Here is a 21,479-nt window from a genome sequence, read left to right as displayed (position 1 = left end):
CAGAGCGTGCAGATTTACACGCGCTAGCGAGAGGCGCGGGGAAGTCGCGGAGCGAGCCTCACTCACTCACGCCACGCTACACTTCCCCCGGCAGCGGCTGGTGCTGACGAGGCATCGGTAATAAACGTAATCCTACGTTCGGACAAACGCTCGGCGACATATGTCGTACTCGAGCGGTAATCCATCACTGTCAGCGGGCGGGCGGGCGCTCGATCCCAGAGCCGCGTGAGCGTCGGCGGATGAGCGCGCCAATCGTGGCGACCGCCGAGCGCGCTTGTCCACCGCGTGTGTCCTCCCGAGCTCATTAACCCTTAGAGATGCACAAGTGCAGGGCCCACTGGCAGCCCGGAGAAAGGGCTGGGGGGGGGTTCTCAACCCGAGGGCCGCAGATCCCCCAAGACATCATTTAGAGAGTTCACCAAGTTGTAAAAGGGGGTCCATGGGGAATATGCAAAAGTGCAAAGAGGTCTGTGATCCACAAAGGAAATGGGAGTTGTAAGAATAGGTTTTACCCTTCCTGGCAATAAAACAGGTGTGAAGATGTGAAAACACCAAAATGAAACCTTTTGTAAGAAATCATGTCTGCATTACCCACACATACTTGTGAACATGCAAATAAAAAACATGCTCTGGTAGTCTTTGAAACTGATTGGTCCATACCAGAGACAGCTATCTTTAGAGCCTAGTCTCAAACAGTGTTCGACCAGAGGACGCCAAAAGGCGAACATGGAGTTGTCTTCTTCGCATTATCCACACACCGGCCGCACCCATAAATTGACCAACCTACTGATGTCAACTGACGGCAAAGCCAAATTGCACTCTGTTATGAGGAGGCTGTTTGCAGAGGGGGCGTGGTAATTGCAGAGGGCGCGTGGTATTGCAGAGGGGGCATGCGCAGTGGTCGGGGTACATGCAAGTGGGGGGGGGGGGATGTTGCCTGAGGGGTCCCCTCACTTCCACAACGGTTGGGACCAATGGCCGAGCACGCTGTCCAAGACCGCCACCCTATATTTCTGTTACCCATACATCTTATTCAGTTGTTAAGGACAATTAAGTAACACACCTTTTGGTTATTCAGGTTAATCAGCATGCCTTTTTATAATTTAGCAGCGACAGCAGGGTTCGATTTTTGTAGAACAATATTAAATCCAATTGTCACAAATTTGCAATGTTTTGACAAATCCAATTCGGTGTTTTACATGTCATAATTGCTAAGCTCGAAAATTCTAAGTGGTTGATATCGTACAAAACAAACACAATAGTTCGAATGAGATAAAAAAAAATCAGTCGGTAAAATTGTTAAGTCCCACGATTCACAAACAAGGTTATACGAATAGGAAAGGAGCGAACGGGTTTGGTTGGTAAGCCACGATTGTCATGCTTGAGAACAGAGAGCAACCGATCGAGGGTGTACGTGTGCGCACACGTATATATAAAATAAGCACTTGAAAATGGTATTCTTTATAGCAGTTTCATTGCAAATATAACCATAGCAACTGTCTCCAAGTGTTTACTACCATGAATATGGGGTTCAACTGCCATTGTGTTAAAACAAACATGAAAAAAACCCACCCAGCACTGCCGTGCACATTAGGCAGCGCAATGTCTCTTTGCAACGAATGCAGATTCACACCGCACTCCTGATAGCAAAACCAAAAACAAGTTTCAGCAACCTTGAAAATGGGCTGATGTGAAGGAGATCGAGAATAATGTTACGTTAGTATTATAATATAACTGATATTAACATAATTTACATCCTTAATAATAAACCAACTTTGCGTTGTACAATCATAATTGAACAATTTGTCAGATATACAAAGTTGATGACAATAATTCACAGCCCTTTTGACAATGCACTAACGCACGAAGCAATGACATGACAAAGGACTGTTAATCGATTGATGGATGAAGGCTTCCTCAGACCGTGTCAGCCATGGGAGATTGCTTGATCATACTTCACCACACTGGTCCTCTGCCAGGTGCTAAAGGGGTGCTGCCCATGGCCTCTTCATAATTCACTTGGCACCAATGTGAGCCATGTCCAGGAAAGGTTCATAGCACAGAGCACTATCCAATGCACTAACCAACGGACGAACCATTGCACTAAGCAATGCTCCAACCAATGCACTCACCAATGCACTAAGCAATACACGAAGCAATGCTCTAATCAATGCACTAAGCAATGCGTCAAAACTCCACCAACACACGTATAGACATCTTTTTTGTTTTAACACTGCAAGCGTTCGGATCTGCAAATCCTGCAGGGAAAAGGCTCTGAGATGACTTTGTAATGAAAACTTTACAAATGTAAAGTTGGCCACGTGCCACTTACAGCAGATAAACCAATTTACCAGCATATGAACTTTGTTGTTTGGATGTCAAAAGCACTTATAATACAAATACCATCAAAGCATCGTATTCTACTGTTGTGTAAAGTTAGGAGTTTGATAACAACAACACCCATACACACATATTGGCTGTAATACATAAAAATGCAAAGCCCTTCATCAACCCACTTATGCCATTGTAGTTGTTGCTCTGCATCTACACTGGCCATACCAAAGAAGAAGAATCCACTTCCAGACGAAGGCCTCACAATGCTGCATCATCGCTCATGGGGGTTGTTTCACCATACCTCACCACACTGGTCAGTGCAGATTGGTGAGGATGGGGGGGGCAGGAACCGGTTCAGATATCACTTACCATTGATATTAAACGTGGCCTGGAGCCAAAGTCAGGCCACATAGATCCAGACAGCTGTGCATTAACTACTGTACCATGATCGCTCCCCCCACTATACACCAACGATACAATAACATAATAATTGTATTGATTCTCTGGCATAGTGATGTCCAAAATAAGCACCAGGCAATAGTCTGTTAAAATTCAAGAGACGAACAAACCTGCTAAAATGACTCATTTCATGCTGAATTCCATAGTGAAAAGCCACTACACCACACTCCTTCACATGTTGATGTGCTCACATTTAAAATTACAACATACACAGTAAATACGCATTTTTTTACGCCAATTGACTGCAAGTGCTTATTAGGGTATTTCTGTAAACAATTAACTGTTTGAGTACGTTTATTGACAGCTGTGCTACAGTGCACAGTTTTTTTGATGAAATTAGTATAGATGAGAATTAAAGAATCGCCAAAATAAATGTCAACACTAACTCAGATGATGGATGTGTATGCCACATGGCATGACGAGAAAACTAAGCATTACCTTGTGAGCCCAGCAGAGTGCGTATGTAGTGTAGCGAGGTACTAACTATAAACAAAATGGGAATATCTATTAGTGACAAAAAGCAAACATTTCCACAGCTGATGGTAGACTCTAACAACAAAAAAAGCAAAAGGGTAGTCCTGCAGATAGGTTGCTCACGCAACTTCTGGCAGAAAGACGGGCTTCCATGAGAGGGAGCTCAAGGCAGCTGCTCGAGTGGTTGTCAAGACGGTCGACAGAAGGTCGTGGATTCGATCGCGACCCTGACGCCTTTATATTTGGAGTTTGCATGTCTCTCTCCCCGTGGCCGCGTGGATTTTACTCTGGGTCCTCTGGCTTTTCCCTCCACATTTAGAATCTACGTGCGTTTTTACAGTATTTGGCTGCTATACAATTCCATGTGATAAGCTACTTCGTTAAGCTATCATTTGTGGCCGGGTGGCTTCTGTGAAAGAGCTATAAAGCTCAGCGGGCCTTAACGGGTAAAATAAAACATAGTTTGTTTAGTTTTGCTTACTATGGCATGCTGGCCAAACATCTTGGAAGAGGTGGGCTTAGTCACAATTTATCCAACCACATGCAATTGCTTGATAGACTAACTGTGGCGGACCCATATATACCGCCGAAAAGACAGAGGGGTAGAGAATTCAGGAATGTTCTCAACCGTGAGAATCGGTTTCCCCCTTTTCTCTCGCAACAAAACAGGTGTTAAGATGTTAAAACACAAAATTGAAACCTTTTACAAGGAATCATGTCTGCATTAACCACGATACTTTGTTTGCAATCTGACCACAAAAAAACACTCTAATATATGCATTGTCTTTCAAACGGATTGGTCCACACCAGAGACAGCTTTCTTTTGAGCCTAAACGGTGTGAGACCGTTTTGAGACAATCTTAACACCTGTTTGTTGCCAGAAAAAAAAGGGGAAAACTTATTGTCATATTTTGGTACTGGCAAAGGAGGTCCCATGATGTTCTCACCTGTATTTAGCAACACTGAAGTACATTGCAGACCTGCTGTTGTTTAGTTGGTCATGGCCTCGAAGACCAGTGCTGGGCAAATTGGTTCAATAAGACTTTCATTGAAGCCGCCAGTATGTCATAGTTTTGAGATATTGCGCAACACAGGACCATTCGGGTCAAAGCAGTGGACCATGATTACGGGGTTAGGGCAGTACACGAGAGCTGGGCAGCCAGTACTGTGTGTTCATTTCACATTGTACGTCTCCCCCCCCTCCACCACCACCACACCACCACTACAATCCCCTCTGCCTCAACACAACCCTGCGCACAGTCAGAGGTTTATTAAAAGCAGATGGCAAGAACAAAAGCTCTGCCAAGTCCTGCCCGACTGCGCCACTGCTCCACCCTCAATCAACAGAGCTGGGCATTTATTGTGGTTAAAAATAAATGAATTTGGAAAATTGTCCATTTCATTCATGCGTTTTGGTATTTGATAAAGTCTTACTTTTATCTGCCTTTTGCCATTTCCTATGTGGTATATATACATTATATTATGTGCATGTTACACCATGTTAAAGCATGTAATTGTGTAAGGAATGAGGTTGACATGAGGTGTGTGCACATGCATATACACATCAAAATAGTACATCTGTTTTGCTTTAGTTTACTTCCTGTAAAATATATTACTTTACTTTGAATATCATTTCACAATAGGTCTTGTAATGGGGAAAAGTAATCATTTCAAAATGTCGTATGTTTAATCGTTTACTAAACGAACAATCTGTGTAAATGTGATAGGTGGTTATATTTTGGTATCAGTGTGAAAACATTTAAATCATGTTCCTGCCCTGTAATATACTTGGGGGCACGTGAAAGTACTCGTTGGGTGAAAGCACACCCAACCGGATGGAACCATCCGTCCATGGTGTCTTGTGGGATGTTACTGTACTTGCATGCTGCATCACATATTGAGACCATTTTACCCCAGAATTAATTTGCAGCGTTTCAAATGCTTTTTTCTCCCCGAGTTGCAAAATCAAATTGTACAAGACGAAAACTGTGCAAATCCAAAATCATATGGCGCTGAATGCAATCCTTGCAAGGCATGGCAGCTCAGCTGATGCCTAGACTATACATTGCGCACATTATTACTTGAGCAACACATGTTTTTAGGTAACTTTGCTAGCCGAGTAATTATACAAACTATACTTTGCAAATGACGAAAACCGGCCTAACAATAAACTTTAATTTTCGCGAGCTGAATTGTTGATACTGCCAAAGCCTACAAAAATATCCAAATGCTACTTCCCCATTCAAAATCAACATAGGGCTTTATATCCACGATTATTCGGAAAGAAAAAGATCTGTGGAAATAGAATATAACTTAAATATGCATCATAAAGTAAGGGGTGCTTTAGAAAATTTTAAAATGAAACCATAAAAGAGGCCCGCTGCAGATCAAAAGAGACCATAAAAACATAAAAATTCAGAAACCAGCCACTACAGTAATAGCAACAAAGGACTTTTCGTGACAATGGAAATCTGCAAAGACTTATCCCCGAGTTAATTTTAAATAAGAAGCACCTGATCTTTAGGAAACCACTATAATGAGCCCCAGATGCCCGCAGAAGACGAAAGCAAGTGCAGACTGACCTACATGCTCCCAAAACATGCATTACTTTGTGAGTTCGCCCTGCTGATTTTACTCCTGTAAGGACTGTTTATTTTGCAGTGAAATGAAATCTAGGGATAAAACACAGGAAGCAATGTGAAACGCAGCACTGAAACTGCTTCGTAGCAGACCGAATCCGTCGCTTTAAAACGAGCGCTGTGATCCGAAACCAGCTAGAGATATGCATGCCCTTGAAGCACTATTGGGCAAACAGCTTGGATCTATTTCCTTGCCTGACTCACATCATCCATAATCGCAAGTGATGGGAGCGGCTTTCATGTGAGAGAAGAAAGGGAACTCGATGCATAAGTACCACACAGTGCATACTGTACTGATATCCCTGTACCCCTGTGTAGGTGGGCCTGACGCTATATAAAAAAAAGTTGGCAAAGTTTGAAAGAAAAAGGCCCAAAACTTAACATTTGTTCCAAATTCTCTCCCATTCAATAGCGCAGAGTTCACTGGAACACACGCATTTTATTAATATTTTTTTTTACACAGCCTGAGGGCCTGCCATCTTGGCAAAGCTGCCATCTTGTTTTTGCTGGCATGCTTCCCTTGGCACGCATTCGCGATAAATTGCATTAGACAAAGATAGGGCGCTTTGTACGAAATGTTTAACGCAATAATGATGATACATTTTTCCGCCTTTCCGCGATGCCAACACCGGAAGTTCTTTCACTCTATTTTTTGGGAAAATGTATATGGTAATATGGTGCTGTAAAAATAACTAAATCACAATTACTTATATGAATTCCCTTTCCTTTCCAAATCCACACGCACCAGCATTTTATCCGCCAATTCCAAATTAAAACACCTGTTTCCATAACAAAGGCTTTATCCTACAGCCTTAGAGGCGCCGAGATACATCACACGCTGCCTTCAACTTGCCACTGGGCTGCCAGAAAACACTAAAAGATGGCCACATCCCGATTGCCCGAAGGTGTCGCCATCGGCAAACATCTCTCTCTTGGCAGGGACCTTCCCTTGTTGCCCAGCGCACAGGGGCGGGGACCAGCCAACCAGGGTTCTTTGTAACTCCTGTGACCCCTGCGCTGTCTGTTGGCATGACACTGCCCAAGCCAGCTGTGAGGTCAGCAGGTAACACTCAACACAACAGCGGAGAGCACAAACACCGTTCATGGCTCCAACATGCCCAGCTAGCGTTGTTGATAAATGAGGGTTGGGGAGAAGATGCGACACCGTGACAATTTTTAAACAAAAAGGCAAGCTAATTAATCTGGCGAAGGCAGGCCTCTCAGTGGAAGTGAAAAATCCCATTTGACCCCAGTATAATCAATACCGACCCTCACCGCTGTATGCAAATACCATGAGGGGTCAGGTTTTCAGAACAAAATAATAAAAGGCAGACCATTGTAATGTCTATTTTACATTTTAAAACCCTGAGAATGTAACTAGAGAAACTGTATATGAATACAAAAGTATATATATTAAAATAAACGCTGTTAAAACTATTTACCACCACATCCTCAACATATTTCAAGAATCATTAGTTGCATATAATTATGACTAGTCAGTACATCTTATGCATAACTCTAGTGACATGCTCTCCATGATTTGTTTTAAGTACATCAATTTAGCAAAGACTGCCTTTGGGGGCGTGGAGGTTGTGAAACCATACTTGAGCACACTGGCCACTGCAGGTTTATGAAGGAGGTACACTATTCTATAGAATTTTAAATGTCATTGAGAGAGGGAACAGAACAGGGTGCATTTTTTTTTTGCTCCATAACAGCACTGCTGTGCTCGAGTCCACGAGTAAAACAATCCTCTTTCGCACAGCCAGAAACACTCACCAGTGCACACCGTTACTCCCGCAAGACAAAAGGGCGAGGCTGCAAATGATCGAAAACAAATGCCGGCAACTAAAACACATGCTCTGCGACAAACTTTAATTCGTGGGATCCACGATTGAAGTGGTACAACGTAGCCAATAATGCTTTCATGTGTACCAAGGTTAACAGCTTGCTGCAGCACCACTCAATTTCCCTCATTTCTAATTATTTCTTATTGGCACTAAATGTGGTGGGGGGATTGTAGTTATCAACCTGAAGAACTGCAGACGTGACAAACACGCAGTCCATTGAGTTTAATAACCTTATTACGCATCAGGATAGTTATGGCACCTTGAGAGCCCTCTTCAGCAAATACTCCATGTACAAAGTGTCAGAGAAAACTGACATCCAGTGATATAAACTGTACCTTTGTATAAAAATTCCACCACATTACATCTTGTATCACTGTTATTTATGCACCTTTATAAGTTATTCATTCTATAAAATACAAAACAGTATTAATGTTTAACAAAGCTCCGAGGTGGTATTTTCAGGGATGTATACAGTAGATTTGGATTACAACATTCAACGATTTCCAGATAATGCACTTGAAAATCAGTGGAAAAATGCATTGAACACAATTATTTTTACCATTAAACATCAGTAAAAATATCACCTTAAAGTCAATGCTAATTTTATTTTACCTGCGACTTAACAAAATACTTTAATGAGTGGGTATTACTGCATTAACTTTATGAACTGCACACCTGGGCAAACAGTCCTCTGCTAAAAACTAAGGTTGGCCAAACGTTTATCAGCAGGTCTATAGGTGCTAGACTGATTTCATTTCACTGTGTACTGCAAACAAAAAAGCGATTGTCAGTGGGACTGTTTTACTTAAAATACACCCTCCACCTCTACAATTCTGAAAAAGATCCAATTCAAGCAGTGCTTTGACCTGGAAACGAAAGGAAACAGCGCATTCTGAAATGCACAGCGACATGATGGTTATTTTCATAAAATACCACGAAAATATAAAGTACTTGGAAAACATTAATTGTAACGGACACAAGAATAACATAATACTGTACATTAAATGATCGCAGAAGTAATGGTTTGAGCGGTGGTGCAGTGGCTAAACGCACTACTCTATGAATCCGCACTGCTATGATTCGGCAAGGTTGGCTGTGCATGGTGCGAAAGCCGTTCAACATAAACACATACATCCCACAAACTCAATTTGATTCCCGGCCACGGCTAACACCAGTGACGAGTGATATCTGAACGGGGCCCTTTACCAACCCGCATAGTGAAGTAAGGTCAACCAACTCCCATGACTGACACCGTGTGTGGGTGCATTCATTCAGCAATGCATTTAAAAGGGACCCTAAATTATTATTTTCAACTTAACGCAAACATCATCCATACTCACCCCTCACAAATTATGGCCATGCTGGGATAGTGTATTAATAACAATCTCCATTCTGTATACAGGCGTATATTAAAATTCCATACTGTACAAACAGTACTAATATACTGTACTATCGATTTAAAACACATAAAGCCACAAAAATGCATTCATGTCTCAACCGCTGACGCCTTCATTCCACGATACTGCCACATTGAGGAACTTTGAAACATTTTTTAAACCTGTGTTTTTTATGCTAAAAGGAATGATTTATGATGTGAGCTTGTGGGCTACGTGCCTATTGGCCTGCTCTAGTGGCCTCTGATGGACATCTGTTATCAATATTGGGGCCTCGAGGCAGCCGCAGCACATAGGTTCACATTAAAGGCCTCATTAGCATAACCGCAATATCAAATGCGTTCCGCTGTATGTCACAATCTTGGCAACCAAATCTTCTCTACGTTTAAAGCGTACCTCAAGTGCGCCCGTAAGGGAACATTAGCCGTTAACGCTGCGCTAAATTTAACGTTTTATTTAATTTTCTCCAAGCAACTGAAGGGTTTGCATTACAAAACAGTTCAATTACAAATGGTTGCTGTGAATTGCAGAATTAGTAAATTACTACCAAAACCAAAGTTTGGTGCCTATTGGATATTCATGAACAATGGTTATATATTATTTTGCAAAGGTAATGGCTGGGACATTATTTGGACATTGCAGGTTCATGTCAATGCGGCAAGCGGCAGGCAGCAAAGCAGAGAAGGCCCTCCTGCGGATCGCCCTGGCTCATCGCTAGCTACAGCGGCCGCAGGGATGTGCACGCTACCGCCTGCAGAAACCACCAATGCTACACTTGCGCTGTATTACAACAATTATTATATACTTCAACTTCAGGAACAATTCACAACAATTCACAACTCAAAGAAGATCTTAAACATCTGCTACGAAAAAAAAATGCTAACCAAAATACTGGACTTTTATTTCATTTTCTCAGGACATTACACCATAGACAACTTAGAAAATGTTATATTTAACGGCTACCCATGTTCTGAGTGAGAATAATGAATGTCACGTGCATTGCACCTTTGAATGACATCGTGTAAAGCGTCGTGGGATCCTACACACAGGTGTATTCTATAACCTACTTCCCTAACACGCCCGTTGAAACACCAGCAGGCAGGCTAAAGCCTCAACAGGGATGCCACAACACAGCTCCGGTGGTGTCCAGCGTTGATTATTTTGTTTTGTTTAATGCTCGCAATGCGGGGGGGGGGGGGGCTCCGAAGTGGCCGATTGAGCGTGCCACTGTGCACCGGGAGCAGCACATAAAAGATGGATGGAGGCCGAGGGTCATCCGTTTGGCTGGACGCGTGCAGCGATACCGCCCGTTTTGTTTGTGCAACGGTAGTCCAGTTAACTCGTAAACATACGACCTTGCGCACACGTGCACAGGCACACACACGATTCAAGTGCAGCATTCCGTCTGTACGTACATACGCGTCCGCACTATGGGTTTTATTGCCCACGAGGCTGAGCGTCTTGCGCACTGGCCCGTGCAAAGTATTTGTTTATTAGTGCACGCGTGCATTTTTGGGACAAGCGCGCGTGCACGCTGGCTCACGCCCCACACGCCAGTTTTGCCTGTGTCAGTCTGGGTCCGAGTAGGCGTACGGGGGTCGAGATGATTGTACTTGCATCAGTCCGCATGCACATGGAGGCTATTCACAAGCTGATGAAAACGCTGCGATAAGAAACTTTAAGACACAATCCCATTGGGGTATGTATTGGCCGAACTTCTAGCAGGATCACAATATCGTGTTCTCAGATCGATTGATCTAGTAAACCCGTGTTCATAAATTATTCAAACACACAGATATTATTTGCCATAAGTTTACTGCCTCTTAAAGACTATATTTCATGGGCACGGAAAATTACCACAATTTTCAAAGACTCAATCAATCAACAAAAAATAGTTGGGAAATCCAAATGGGTATAAATGTATGTCCTCTAAAATAATTGTAAATGTTGGATGCAGTGAATAACATTTTCGAAATAATGTACTGTTGAACGATTCTATAAAAATCAGGAACATACTGCAACGTGAATCACGATGAATTCACCACAACACCAGTATTTTTCCACGAATAATGTTTGAGTCTAATAAGCTGACTTATCCTCATATCAAACTAAAAACTTATCACACACGATAAAAAAGCGCAGCTCGATTCCCACGTGCAACAGGTTTTACCATCATAATATATATATTTTTTAAAATGTATACTCACAATAGGTACTTTTATTTAAAATTATCACATTTACTCGATGAGCAGTGGAAAAAAATGTGAATGTTAAAATTAACCTATTACTTAACTGTGCACAACTATTTTCCGATCTAACAATCAAAATTATCCGGAATTAACATTATCTTCTACCATGAACGAAAAAAAATAATACGCTCAATACAGCATAAAACGTGTTTTATTTTTACATAATGAAAACCAAAAGTTCATCGAGTACAAGCTCTTGGTAATAGATTAAGAGTATTTGGCTGCTTTCATTTTTCACATAAGCCACTTCATTGTATGCATCTATGTTGAACTTCTTTTGCACCCTATGTAGCCAAACATGCTCATCGGAGGTGTGGGGGAAGGACAACAAAATGAAGACAAAAAGCTGTTCTAAAGAGATAAGTTTTACATTTAGAGCTATCAACTTGTGGCTACCATTTGTGTCTTGGTCACTTCTGAAAAAGGGCTAATATCTCAGTGGGCCTTAGCTGGGGAAATAAAAAATAGTTTAAATTCGATTAATAAGTAATGTTGCTTTTTCGTGCACACTTTTGCCCTTTTATTACGGGCGCATATTTATGAAATTATGCATACATTAGAAAAGTATGTTATGTTGACCGAATGGCTAAATTATCATGTTGATAAGCAAATCTCTGTAATGCAACTAGTTTCTTAGATCACTTCGGCATTGAGGAGCTTCAAAATATCACTGCAAAAGGTTGCTTTTGAGATAAAAAATACAAAAGTTTTTTTTTTCATCAGCTTTATCCAATAACATGGCTACACAATAATATTAGAGTGTATGCCTTCTTTGTTCATGGGAACGTTAAGAAAGAGCCTGCAATAATTTCACGGCTTCGGACATATTAATATATTTTTTAATTCGACTTGCGACTCAAATGTGGGAAGTCTGCAACTCATTGATGTAATGTTTTAAGTGTGCCCGAATCAAATCCTAACAAGTTGTACATTAGACAATCATATAATCTAATGTAAAAATCTCGTCAAAAATTAGGAAAGCATGACATTTAAAAAAAGGGAACCCCCTACCACGAAAATAAATAAATTAGCAACGTAAATAATTTAATAACCAACATCCTACCCATAATCGGAAAAGCATAGATAAAGTTACTGGTGATTAAGCCGCTGATTAGACTTCTATGAAAGCTTTATAAAATCAATATGGACAGTGGTGATTTGGGCTGGTGGGATTGTGGATGGGAGCGGGGACAGAAGGGCACTTTTTAGGTTCCCTGCAGCGATCGGAATGCTCTTTTGATTAGAAACAGATGGAGCTTCAGTAAAGCAAGCCGTTAAAGCCCCTCCCTCCCCCACAACCCCCCAAAGCAGCTTCTAAACAGGAAGCAAATCAAGAGCCCCCAAAACTCGCTTAAATCGAGAACTCCTTCAATCCGCCATCGGCATTCAATGCTCAAAGAATCCATTCCGCTCGCTATCCCCCTTCCTTACAAGTGAATGAAACCTGCCTTGCTTTCATCTTTTCCTGGGCATACCCGCCTTTGCCAAGGCAAATAAACGTGGGCCATGTGGTTTTGCGATTTCACTTCCGTCTGCTGGAGATCACAAACAGAGCTTTCACACGCGGCCAGACGAAACGCACGCACGCTGAGGAGTAGACTCAACAGCGCAAAAAATACTCGAAGCTTTTCCCATCCCACAGCAGGTTTCATTCATTTGAGCATTTGCAGGTAAAAGACAGCCCCCCCCCCTGCTCCTTGTCCATTTGCCCATTAAAGGTGTGTTTATTAAAAGCGTTACCACAAAAGTGCAAATAGATCCTAACTTACTCTTGTGTTGACCATTATTACCCACCAATAATAATATACATATTCGCACAGTTTTATATTTTTTCATGAAAATGTAAGATATTTTACGTTATTTATTTTAATACATGACAGTTATATCAATACACCAAAGCACGCGTTGGCACCTTAACTTCGTAAACACCACAACATTTTAGTGGAAACTATACACACACTTAAACGCTTTAAGTAGGACACTAAAAATGTTTGCAATGTCATACATTCAGCAACGCATGCGTACGAGACTTCGTTTTCACTGTGCACCATTCAACATCGATGTTCAGCATCACGCAGCTAAAGTTGTAATCATTTTAGTGCTCGGGTTCTCTTTTATTAAGAAACTTAAGACAAAAACAATTATAAAAATGTGTAAGAAACTTTTTGTTTTCAATATAATTAGGCCAGAAACCCATCGTTTGAGAAAAAACAAACTTCTTACTAGTCTTGCGTACCAAATTCACGTGGGAAAAATATGAAATTGTGCAATGTCTGTCTGAAACTGTACGAAAATAAATATTCACAAACTAATCAATCAATCACGATTTGTAAAAAACCAAAACCAGTGTGAAATTTGACGATGAAGTTTTAAGACAGGAGAAGATTCCAGCACAGCAACAGCTGCGGAGGCGTGTACAGTGGAGGGCAATGGGTGATAGGGGGCTCTCATTCAGCCAGAATCCTGGCATCACAACTGAGAAAAGGGGGGGGGGGTCACACAGCCTTCAGCTGCCGCGAAATGACCCCGAGCCCCATTAACCAGCCGTGACCGGCAGTGTCCACACACTGCTCACCCCCCCAATATAAACTGCAGTGCCGGCCGAGTTAAAAGTCACGGGAACATCCAACCCCCAATCAAAAAAAAAGGTTGAATACTTAGACAAAAATCAACTTTGGTACTCACCGTTTTGCCATTGTAGTAGTACATTAAGGAGCTGCTGCCCATTCCTGGCACGGGGTACGCACAGTACATGGCTGCGAGGCTGTCCCTGCGCGAATCTAACGGTAAACTTTTTTAGCGAGTCCCTTCAACCACGACACGGCGAGCCGTCGTCCCAGCCAGAGCTAATTCCTTCAGTACTGCGACTTTCCACATGGCCATACTCCATATGGAGCCTACGCAAGCTTTGGACTGTGCCACTCTGTGCTAAAAGAGGGGGGGGGGGTGTTGAGAGTTAAACACTGGCACACGCCCCCACCCACCCTGCTCCGCCTCCCACCCCTCCACACATCTTCCTCCACCACGGCTGATCTAACACTCCTCCCTTCAACGCGTGTTCCTGTGTCCGGGCCTCGTCAAAAAAAAAGAGACACTGCACCAGCAGGGGCAGCTGGAAAGAGGCAGTTTTTCAGGTTTTACTCGCGAACCCGGCCCCGTGCGCGTCTTGGGCCACCCACCACAACTCGAACGGCAACCCGACAAACGCCGCTGACATTACCCCTCCTCCCCTGCTGCGGATCCCACCTGGCGACGCGAGTGGTAGGGCCCGCTCGCCCCGCAGCGTTGGGATGCATTGGAGACGGCGGTGTGAGGAACGAGCAGCGCATACAAATCCGCTTAATTGACTTTTTTTCTGCCTTTAATTTGATTAAAGAGCTAGTGGCAGGAAAAAATAGTGTGACGCAGGGCTAATGACTTCACCATCTGTCCCCTTCGCTGTTTATTTCAAGCTTTGTTTACTGCTGACATCATCGGCGGGGTCAGAGATGGAGAATGTCTCAGGAGGCCCGGGAAAAGTGTCTCGACAGGGCATTTTAAACACTTTGCAACTCTACATTATCAGATAGGATTACACGCAATAAACGCATCCCGCTATTCAAGTCGCCAGTCTTGTATTACCAACAAAAAAAACGTCACGGGACCTATTCGCCGATTCTCAAAAGATGATCTCATATTCTTTGTACCTCGTAAATTTGGCACCTGCACATATGTCTTTCCCTGTCCAGGATGGAAGACACCTTGGACGAAACGAACCAAGGGGGTTATATAACTGGACAATGTCGTGCTCAAAAAATCTAATGTGCGGTACTAGCAATAAATGTCGAACAAATTAAGTCTTTATGCTTTGGTACTGCATCCAACAATTGAAACAAGAGGATTACATACGCGCAGTTTTAGAGATTACATTTCGACACGTATAACCTACATTTCACCCGGCTGATTACAATATATCTGTGCTGCTATCACTCAGCGGGCCTTATAATCTAGATGCCCACATGAAAAGTGGCGACTGCGAGGATGCAGTCATGTGGAACGCATGAAGGCTCTCAAGGCGTACTCACAATGTACCCCTATGTGTGTTCCCGTCTCCGTGAGCGTGAAACAAATGTGCTTATCACAAGCAGTGATCACCAGGCTCGGCTTCGGCCGCACGGAAAATAAATTATCTCCAAATTGTAATCACAACGGCGGTGACAATTATCCAGAGCCACACAATTACAATGCTCACAAAATCTCGGAAAAATTAAGTCACACACTGACCGACATTTTCATTTAAATATTTCGTGAGAAATTGTGCAGATAAAGGAAAACGGCAACTGTCTCCTGCCACCCAATGCCGAGGTGAACATTTTTATTCGTACCACTTATTTCAGCCGTGTCTGATGTGCCGATATGAACAATAAAGCAAGGACATAACCGGTGTGTTTGTACCCTTGCATACACAGATGTTAAACATCCAAAAAATTGCAGATAAATTGGTCCCACGATAACAAAAATAAATCTTCAGCGTGTAATAATGATATTTTATCTGGTGAACGACATTAGTTAATTCCCCAAAGTTTTTAATTTCCTTATTTCTCAGCAATTTGTAACAACCATAATTATAGATAAGTCGCAGTCGCTCTAAAAGGCTTTAGAAGTAATTAATTTGCAGCTATTATTCTCCCTTGTAAGTTAATTAAACTGTGGTCGGAAATAAAGTCACAACAAAGATCTTTTCTCTTTTGATCAAGTTTCCGCATACGGCACATTTTTTCAACATGCTTTTTTGAAATTGTCTGTAAACTCAGAAGCCAAATACCTGAATTTAAATTTACAACTCGTAGATTCCCACAGCATCGCAAACAATATGCAGCTAAAAACACCGCGACATCATAGTCCATCGTAAATGGTTAATTCCTGCGATATGTATTCAGTTCTTTAAAAGGCTTTGTAAAACAGCAAACTAAATTAAGGAGGAACTAAAGAGAATAGAATCGTTTTATTTTCAGTGATTGTGCCATAAGGTTCTGTTTAATGGTGACGTAAATCCTCGGGGTGAAAGGCACTCCGATCGGTAAGGCCGGGTTGAAGAGTCAGACAGCGAAGAGTTACACCCCTCCACGGCTGACTTGGCGACAGCTGCTATGGGCCCAGGCCCTCCGTGTCAGTCTAATACATTGTCAAAACAGTGAACTCAGTGGAAAGTCTAGCCTCCCCCCGAGGCGTTTGGGGCCACGCACTATCCTGGGAAATGAAATTACGCAAGCGCTGTTCTTACCCCACTCTGCATGCGCACAATTCTGCGGACCGAGGAAGCATGCCGTTAATAATGATAATTTACCTATTTATCCAGGAAGCCACACACAGTTGTTGGGGCTCTATTTTAAGGAGGGTCCCACATTGGGTTTTTATTTTACGATGTTTTCCGACAATCAGTGAGTGTTTATTGTACAAGTGGGAGGATACCAGAGCACCTGAAGAAACCCCTTGCGTGCGAGGGGGCACCAAATATATCCCCGTACAGATGGTAACAGATGGCGATTAGTCCACTCGCTGTACTGTCTCCTCCTGGCAAACTAGGGTATGAGCACCTCGACGCCCACGAGAAGGGAGTTTCACAACATTCATGTGATCCATCAGCCCTCGCTGTCTCCACAGCGCTGGATTACAGGCGCGCGCGCGCCAACACCACCCGGCTAGCTAAATGACCACAGACAACGTAACCTAGGATTGTAAAAGTGCAAAATAAACAAACTGTGTCCTTTAAATTACTCACAGTTTCACAAGTGAATGGGTATGGCTCACCGATGCGGTACTTATTATAAAGATGAAATATATCTGCGAGTTTATTTGTATTTTTCGAAATTATAGTTACCAATAAAAAAAAGTATTACTTACGTGCATTATTGTTAAATGTAAATATGTTAACGCAATGATAATGGACCTTTGTTGTTTATTTCTGTAATTACCTATACTGCAGTAAAATACTCATGATCATCATCGCCCACGTTCTATTCAATGATATACGACGGCCTTCCTTCCTACCCCATCCCACATGGCCCCACGATGCCACAATGCATCTCCCCCTCCTCCTGCGCAATATGATCTCATCGCCCCATCTCCATGGCAATCGTAATCTCGGGGGCGTTGTCTGCTTTGGCCGTCATTCCATCACCAGTCTCGTCCATCAGCCACCATCCCCTTCAAGCGGTGTGTCCTACCGACTTCTCTTACGAGTACAGAATGAAGTCGAATTTGTGTTTGTTCCTTGATCTGTGCGTTCTCCTTTTTGGATCTCAGTGTAATTCCAAGTATCTCTTCATTTTTCTTTGCACACTTTTTGCTGTTGCCTTTGTTCCAATTTATGAGGGCTGTTAAAGTCAGGCTTAAGGTAAATGAGCAGAATAAAAGTAAAGTGTATTTTTTGGTAATCTAATGAATATGTTGATGGGGCACAACCAAAAAACACATCGGAGCAGATTGGTCAAACGCAGCCATAGGGCACGACGCTGTCACCGCGGCCGACAGCCAAAGCATATCAAGGGCCTGCCTTCCAGCAGAATCTTCAGGGCAAAGAGACACTGCACGCAAGTGTCCCAACCACGTGCTTAAAACTGATGACACGCTCTCGATTTTGGGAACGCTGCGCTCAGGCACCCCTCGGCAATCTGGCTGTGAAAGTGGAAACTTCGCTCGTCGTGTCAACAACGTGCGCTTGCTGCACGCGCACACAGCACGCACGACGGCTTCACCAAGGCGGAACACCATTGCGGAACACCGGGCACTCTCGTTGGATTACTCGCGACGTACTAACGAGCGCGCGCAACCTCCAAGTGTGCGCTGTCATGGATCAAAAACCTTTCGCCGTTAACTTTTTTGCTGTTGTGAACACGAGGTGGACGTAAATCTGTTGCTTTCAAATTAACAGGCTGAACCAGACAATCATTCCTCGACCAATTTGGTGAATCAATGTTTATTTGTTACATGGAAAGCCCCCGTTTTAGCCAGTTACAGGCGAGTTTGCAAGGGAGATCCGCGGCGCATGAGCAACTGCTGCTCCGCACTGCTGGCCGCGTTCGTAACGCATACAGTGAGCGGACAAAACCAGTCGCTTGACAACACAACCGTCAATTCACGTAACCCGTTTCCCCCTCGCGTGGCTTCTAAGTTACAATTCGTAACCCCTCACCATCATCTCTCAGAGCCCCCCCCCCACCCCCTTCATATCCACTCACCCCGTACCCCAACCCTGCTTCATAGAGAGAGCACTGCCAGCACATGTCCCCAGGGAGGGTGGAGGGATGACTCGGTACAAAGCAGTCTTTGTGAGGAAGCCATTGAGAAGGCAGAGAGGAGAGAGAGGGGTCAGTGGCTCAGTCTCGACACACGGCTACTGTCACTCAAAATTGGGACCGACGGGACACCCCCTCCCCGCCCACCCCGAGTCACTCCATTTCCCCACTGCCCCCCCCCAGCCCCTGCAAGGTCAAACCCCCATGTATATGTTACATGTAAACATTTGATACAAATGCACAAAGCATTTTAGCACCCCCCCCCCCGTGCCAGTTGGCCGCTCAACAGTTCAACATTTTTTTTTTGGGTAAGGCTCTGCGGTGAATTGAAATGGATAAAAACAATTTAGCTTGATTGCTTGCTTTTTTTGCCAAAAATGTTACAATGTTATAATCACCGTGGTGGTTGATGGTGTTCTCGGGTTTTAGAGGCCATAGTTTACACAACCATGATCATCCGCTTTCACTCGTATAGAGCTCTTTATGTGAAATATGCTCAAGTGCACAATGTTTCCCTTCACGCGTTCTGATTATGAATTGTTTAAATCCGAGTGACACAGAGGAGTGAATGAGCTAAATATGCCAGAAGTGAAAGTGAAGGGAACGAGGACAGAATGTGCATTCAGCACATTTAATTTCATATTCACCTAAACTCCATTTGTGGTTTAATTAAAAGCTATTCACAACGTTCATCCCTTGGTCAATCAACTGCCGGATGAAAGACCCCAACCAAATGCTGTGGTGAACATGGTGGTTGTATGGACCAGACTTTACCACGCTGGTCAGTGCTGCGATAGCCCGCGATGGTCGTGCCGAGTTCCATTTCACCCCACTCCTGTTGCTGCTCTATGCCCCTGCACCGTCCACGTTTTGCTGTAATGTGCACTGAGGCCTCCTTTATTGAGGGTGGTATTGGCACATTTAAATAAATATTGATCCACTGGTGAAGGGGGGGTTTGAGGACGGTTCATTTAACGGTTGCCATTAATGTTTGCCGTGGCCAGGAATAGCGGTGTGATAATCACTGCACCCACCCATTCCACACTTATGTTAACATTAAGTATCAATTTCAAACATATAACATGCTATTTTTTAGTAAATGTTCATTATTGGATTAATACTATTAATGATACCGATTGCACATTTTTTTAAAGTTAACATCAATGAGCGTAAAAAACATATGGGTTTGACAACAACAAAACATTTTAACATACTATATGCATAGTATATACTATTTGAAAACAGCATCGCTATGAATCGGCACGCAACCACATGAAGTCACAAGGACAGATGTTTGTTTTTAAATTTCACTTGTGGACGACTTTTTTTTACTCTGTGCACCTGCGTACAGAAACCTGCTTTCGGGGGGGGGGGGGGGAGAATGCCTGAATGCCACCCTGCTTAATCATAAGAAACTGGTCCAGCTTTCCCAGCGTGTACACATCACGTGCGCCCAACAGTTAATTATTTTTTACCGCCTGTCCATTTTCCAGGCCAATTTACAATTCATTTCGCTGGCCACACCTGACACGTAAAGCAAAGAAAAAACAACCCCGCTGGAAGATCTACGTCGGATTATCCGGCTGACGGGAATGGATTTGAATTGTCAAGAAAGTCTTTGCTTCAGGAGAATGTTTTTTTTCTTTTTCTTCGGTGTCTCCAGCGAGCAATGACAACACAAAAGCTTCGGCTGTTTTCTATGCGGCGATAGTGTGCTGCTACGGACAATAATACCATGAGACGCAGTGGGAGGTGCAAAATAACGGATAGTGAGAGATTGTGAACCAGGACCCTTCTATTTACATCTCGCAATGGGCCAATGAAAACCAGCAAAAAATATAGGCCAACATCACTTACAATACGAAAATGGAAAGTTTATAACTATTATACATTTACTCTTTGGTTCTTTCGGGAAAGTCACTATTTTCTCTTTCTACGTGACTTTACCGAAAGAACCAAAGAGTAATTCCTTGCAGTCACAAAAGCTTCAAATCAAGTTTTATTCTATATTTGGTTGTTTTCACCTCTGCCCACGAGAGCGTGCACTGAGCACTTACATTGTGTTAAGGCATTAACCAGTAGAGGGGAGCTAGAGTCCCATAGGATGTGCCCATGGTCAAGTTTCCTTTGTGGTCATTTTTAACAAAAGACCGATTGTAATATTTGGGGGCATTGGAAAAAAACCCACACTTTTTTTCTCTCACAAACTTGAAAGGTAATGACCCACAAATTGCCAACGAGTTTAGACATTAAGCAGCACAATACGAGACGGGAGCTGTGCTTGTTGGCTGCCACTCGCAAGAACGGGCCACAATTCACTTTTCCCATTTCTGCACTTTAATTATTTCAGATATAATCGGTAGATCATGTTCAATTCAGTTACACAATTAAAATACATTGCTGAAGATTAAAACATATTAGTAATGTTAATGTGAAAAACTGAACAAAAATGTATGACATTTTAAAAGATTTCAAAAAAATCTAAATTTTTCCCGATTACTTACGCATGCACAGTGTACACCTACATATGCCTACATTTCTTCAGATTCCAGTTGAATGCTCCAAAAGTAAACAAGCTCACGCCGTCGAGTTCACTTGTGCACGGGGAATTACACGCCACACGCTAAACCACATACCATTATATATAAAATACTCCAAACATTAACCTAAATTCCCCTCATTTAAACAAACACCATTTGAGGTTTGGGAAGGGTATGCTTGGAATGGCACCGACAGCACTCCGGCCACACTAAACCGCACTCTCCCCTCCGCTGGTTCTCACAATCTCCGCCGGAGCTCTCTC

The 21,479-nt window shown here is 43.0% G+C and overlaps 1 protein-coding gene across 9 annotated transcripts in view; it reads right to left on the bottom strand.

Moving 5' to 3' along the window:
• The window catches only part of LOC144935553 (transcription factor 12-like), a 175,110-nt gene that overhangs the window by 49,058 nt on the left and 104,573 nt on the right, over positions 1-21,479 (bottom strand). The window contains exon 1 of one of the 9 annotated variants that reach the window (XM_078862323.1): positions 14,085-14,263. The exons of 7 other annotated variants lie outside the window; for them this stretch is intronic. In XM_078862323.1, the coding sequence (XP_078718449.1) occupies positions 14,085-14,153 (69 nt within the window). In that variant the 5' untranslated portion in view covers positions 14,154-14,263. Of the gene's footprint in view, positions 1-14,084; positions 14,264-21,479 lie in introns of those variants that run through there. One more of the 9 variants, XM_078862322.1, reaches the window with a different exon arrangement.

The sequence above is a fragment of the Lampetra fluviatilis genome, chromosome 13 (genome assembly GCF_964198595.1).
Source record: "Lampetra fluviatilis chromosome 13, kcLamFluv1.1, whole genome shotgun sequence".
NCBI classification, from domain to species: Eukaryota; Metazoa; Chordata; class Hyperoartia; order Petromyzontiformes; family Petromyzontidae; genus Lampetra; species Lampetra fluviatilis.
Note: the sequence above shows the minus strand (reverse complement) of the source record. Positions and strands in the feature narration are given on the sequence as shown.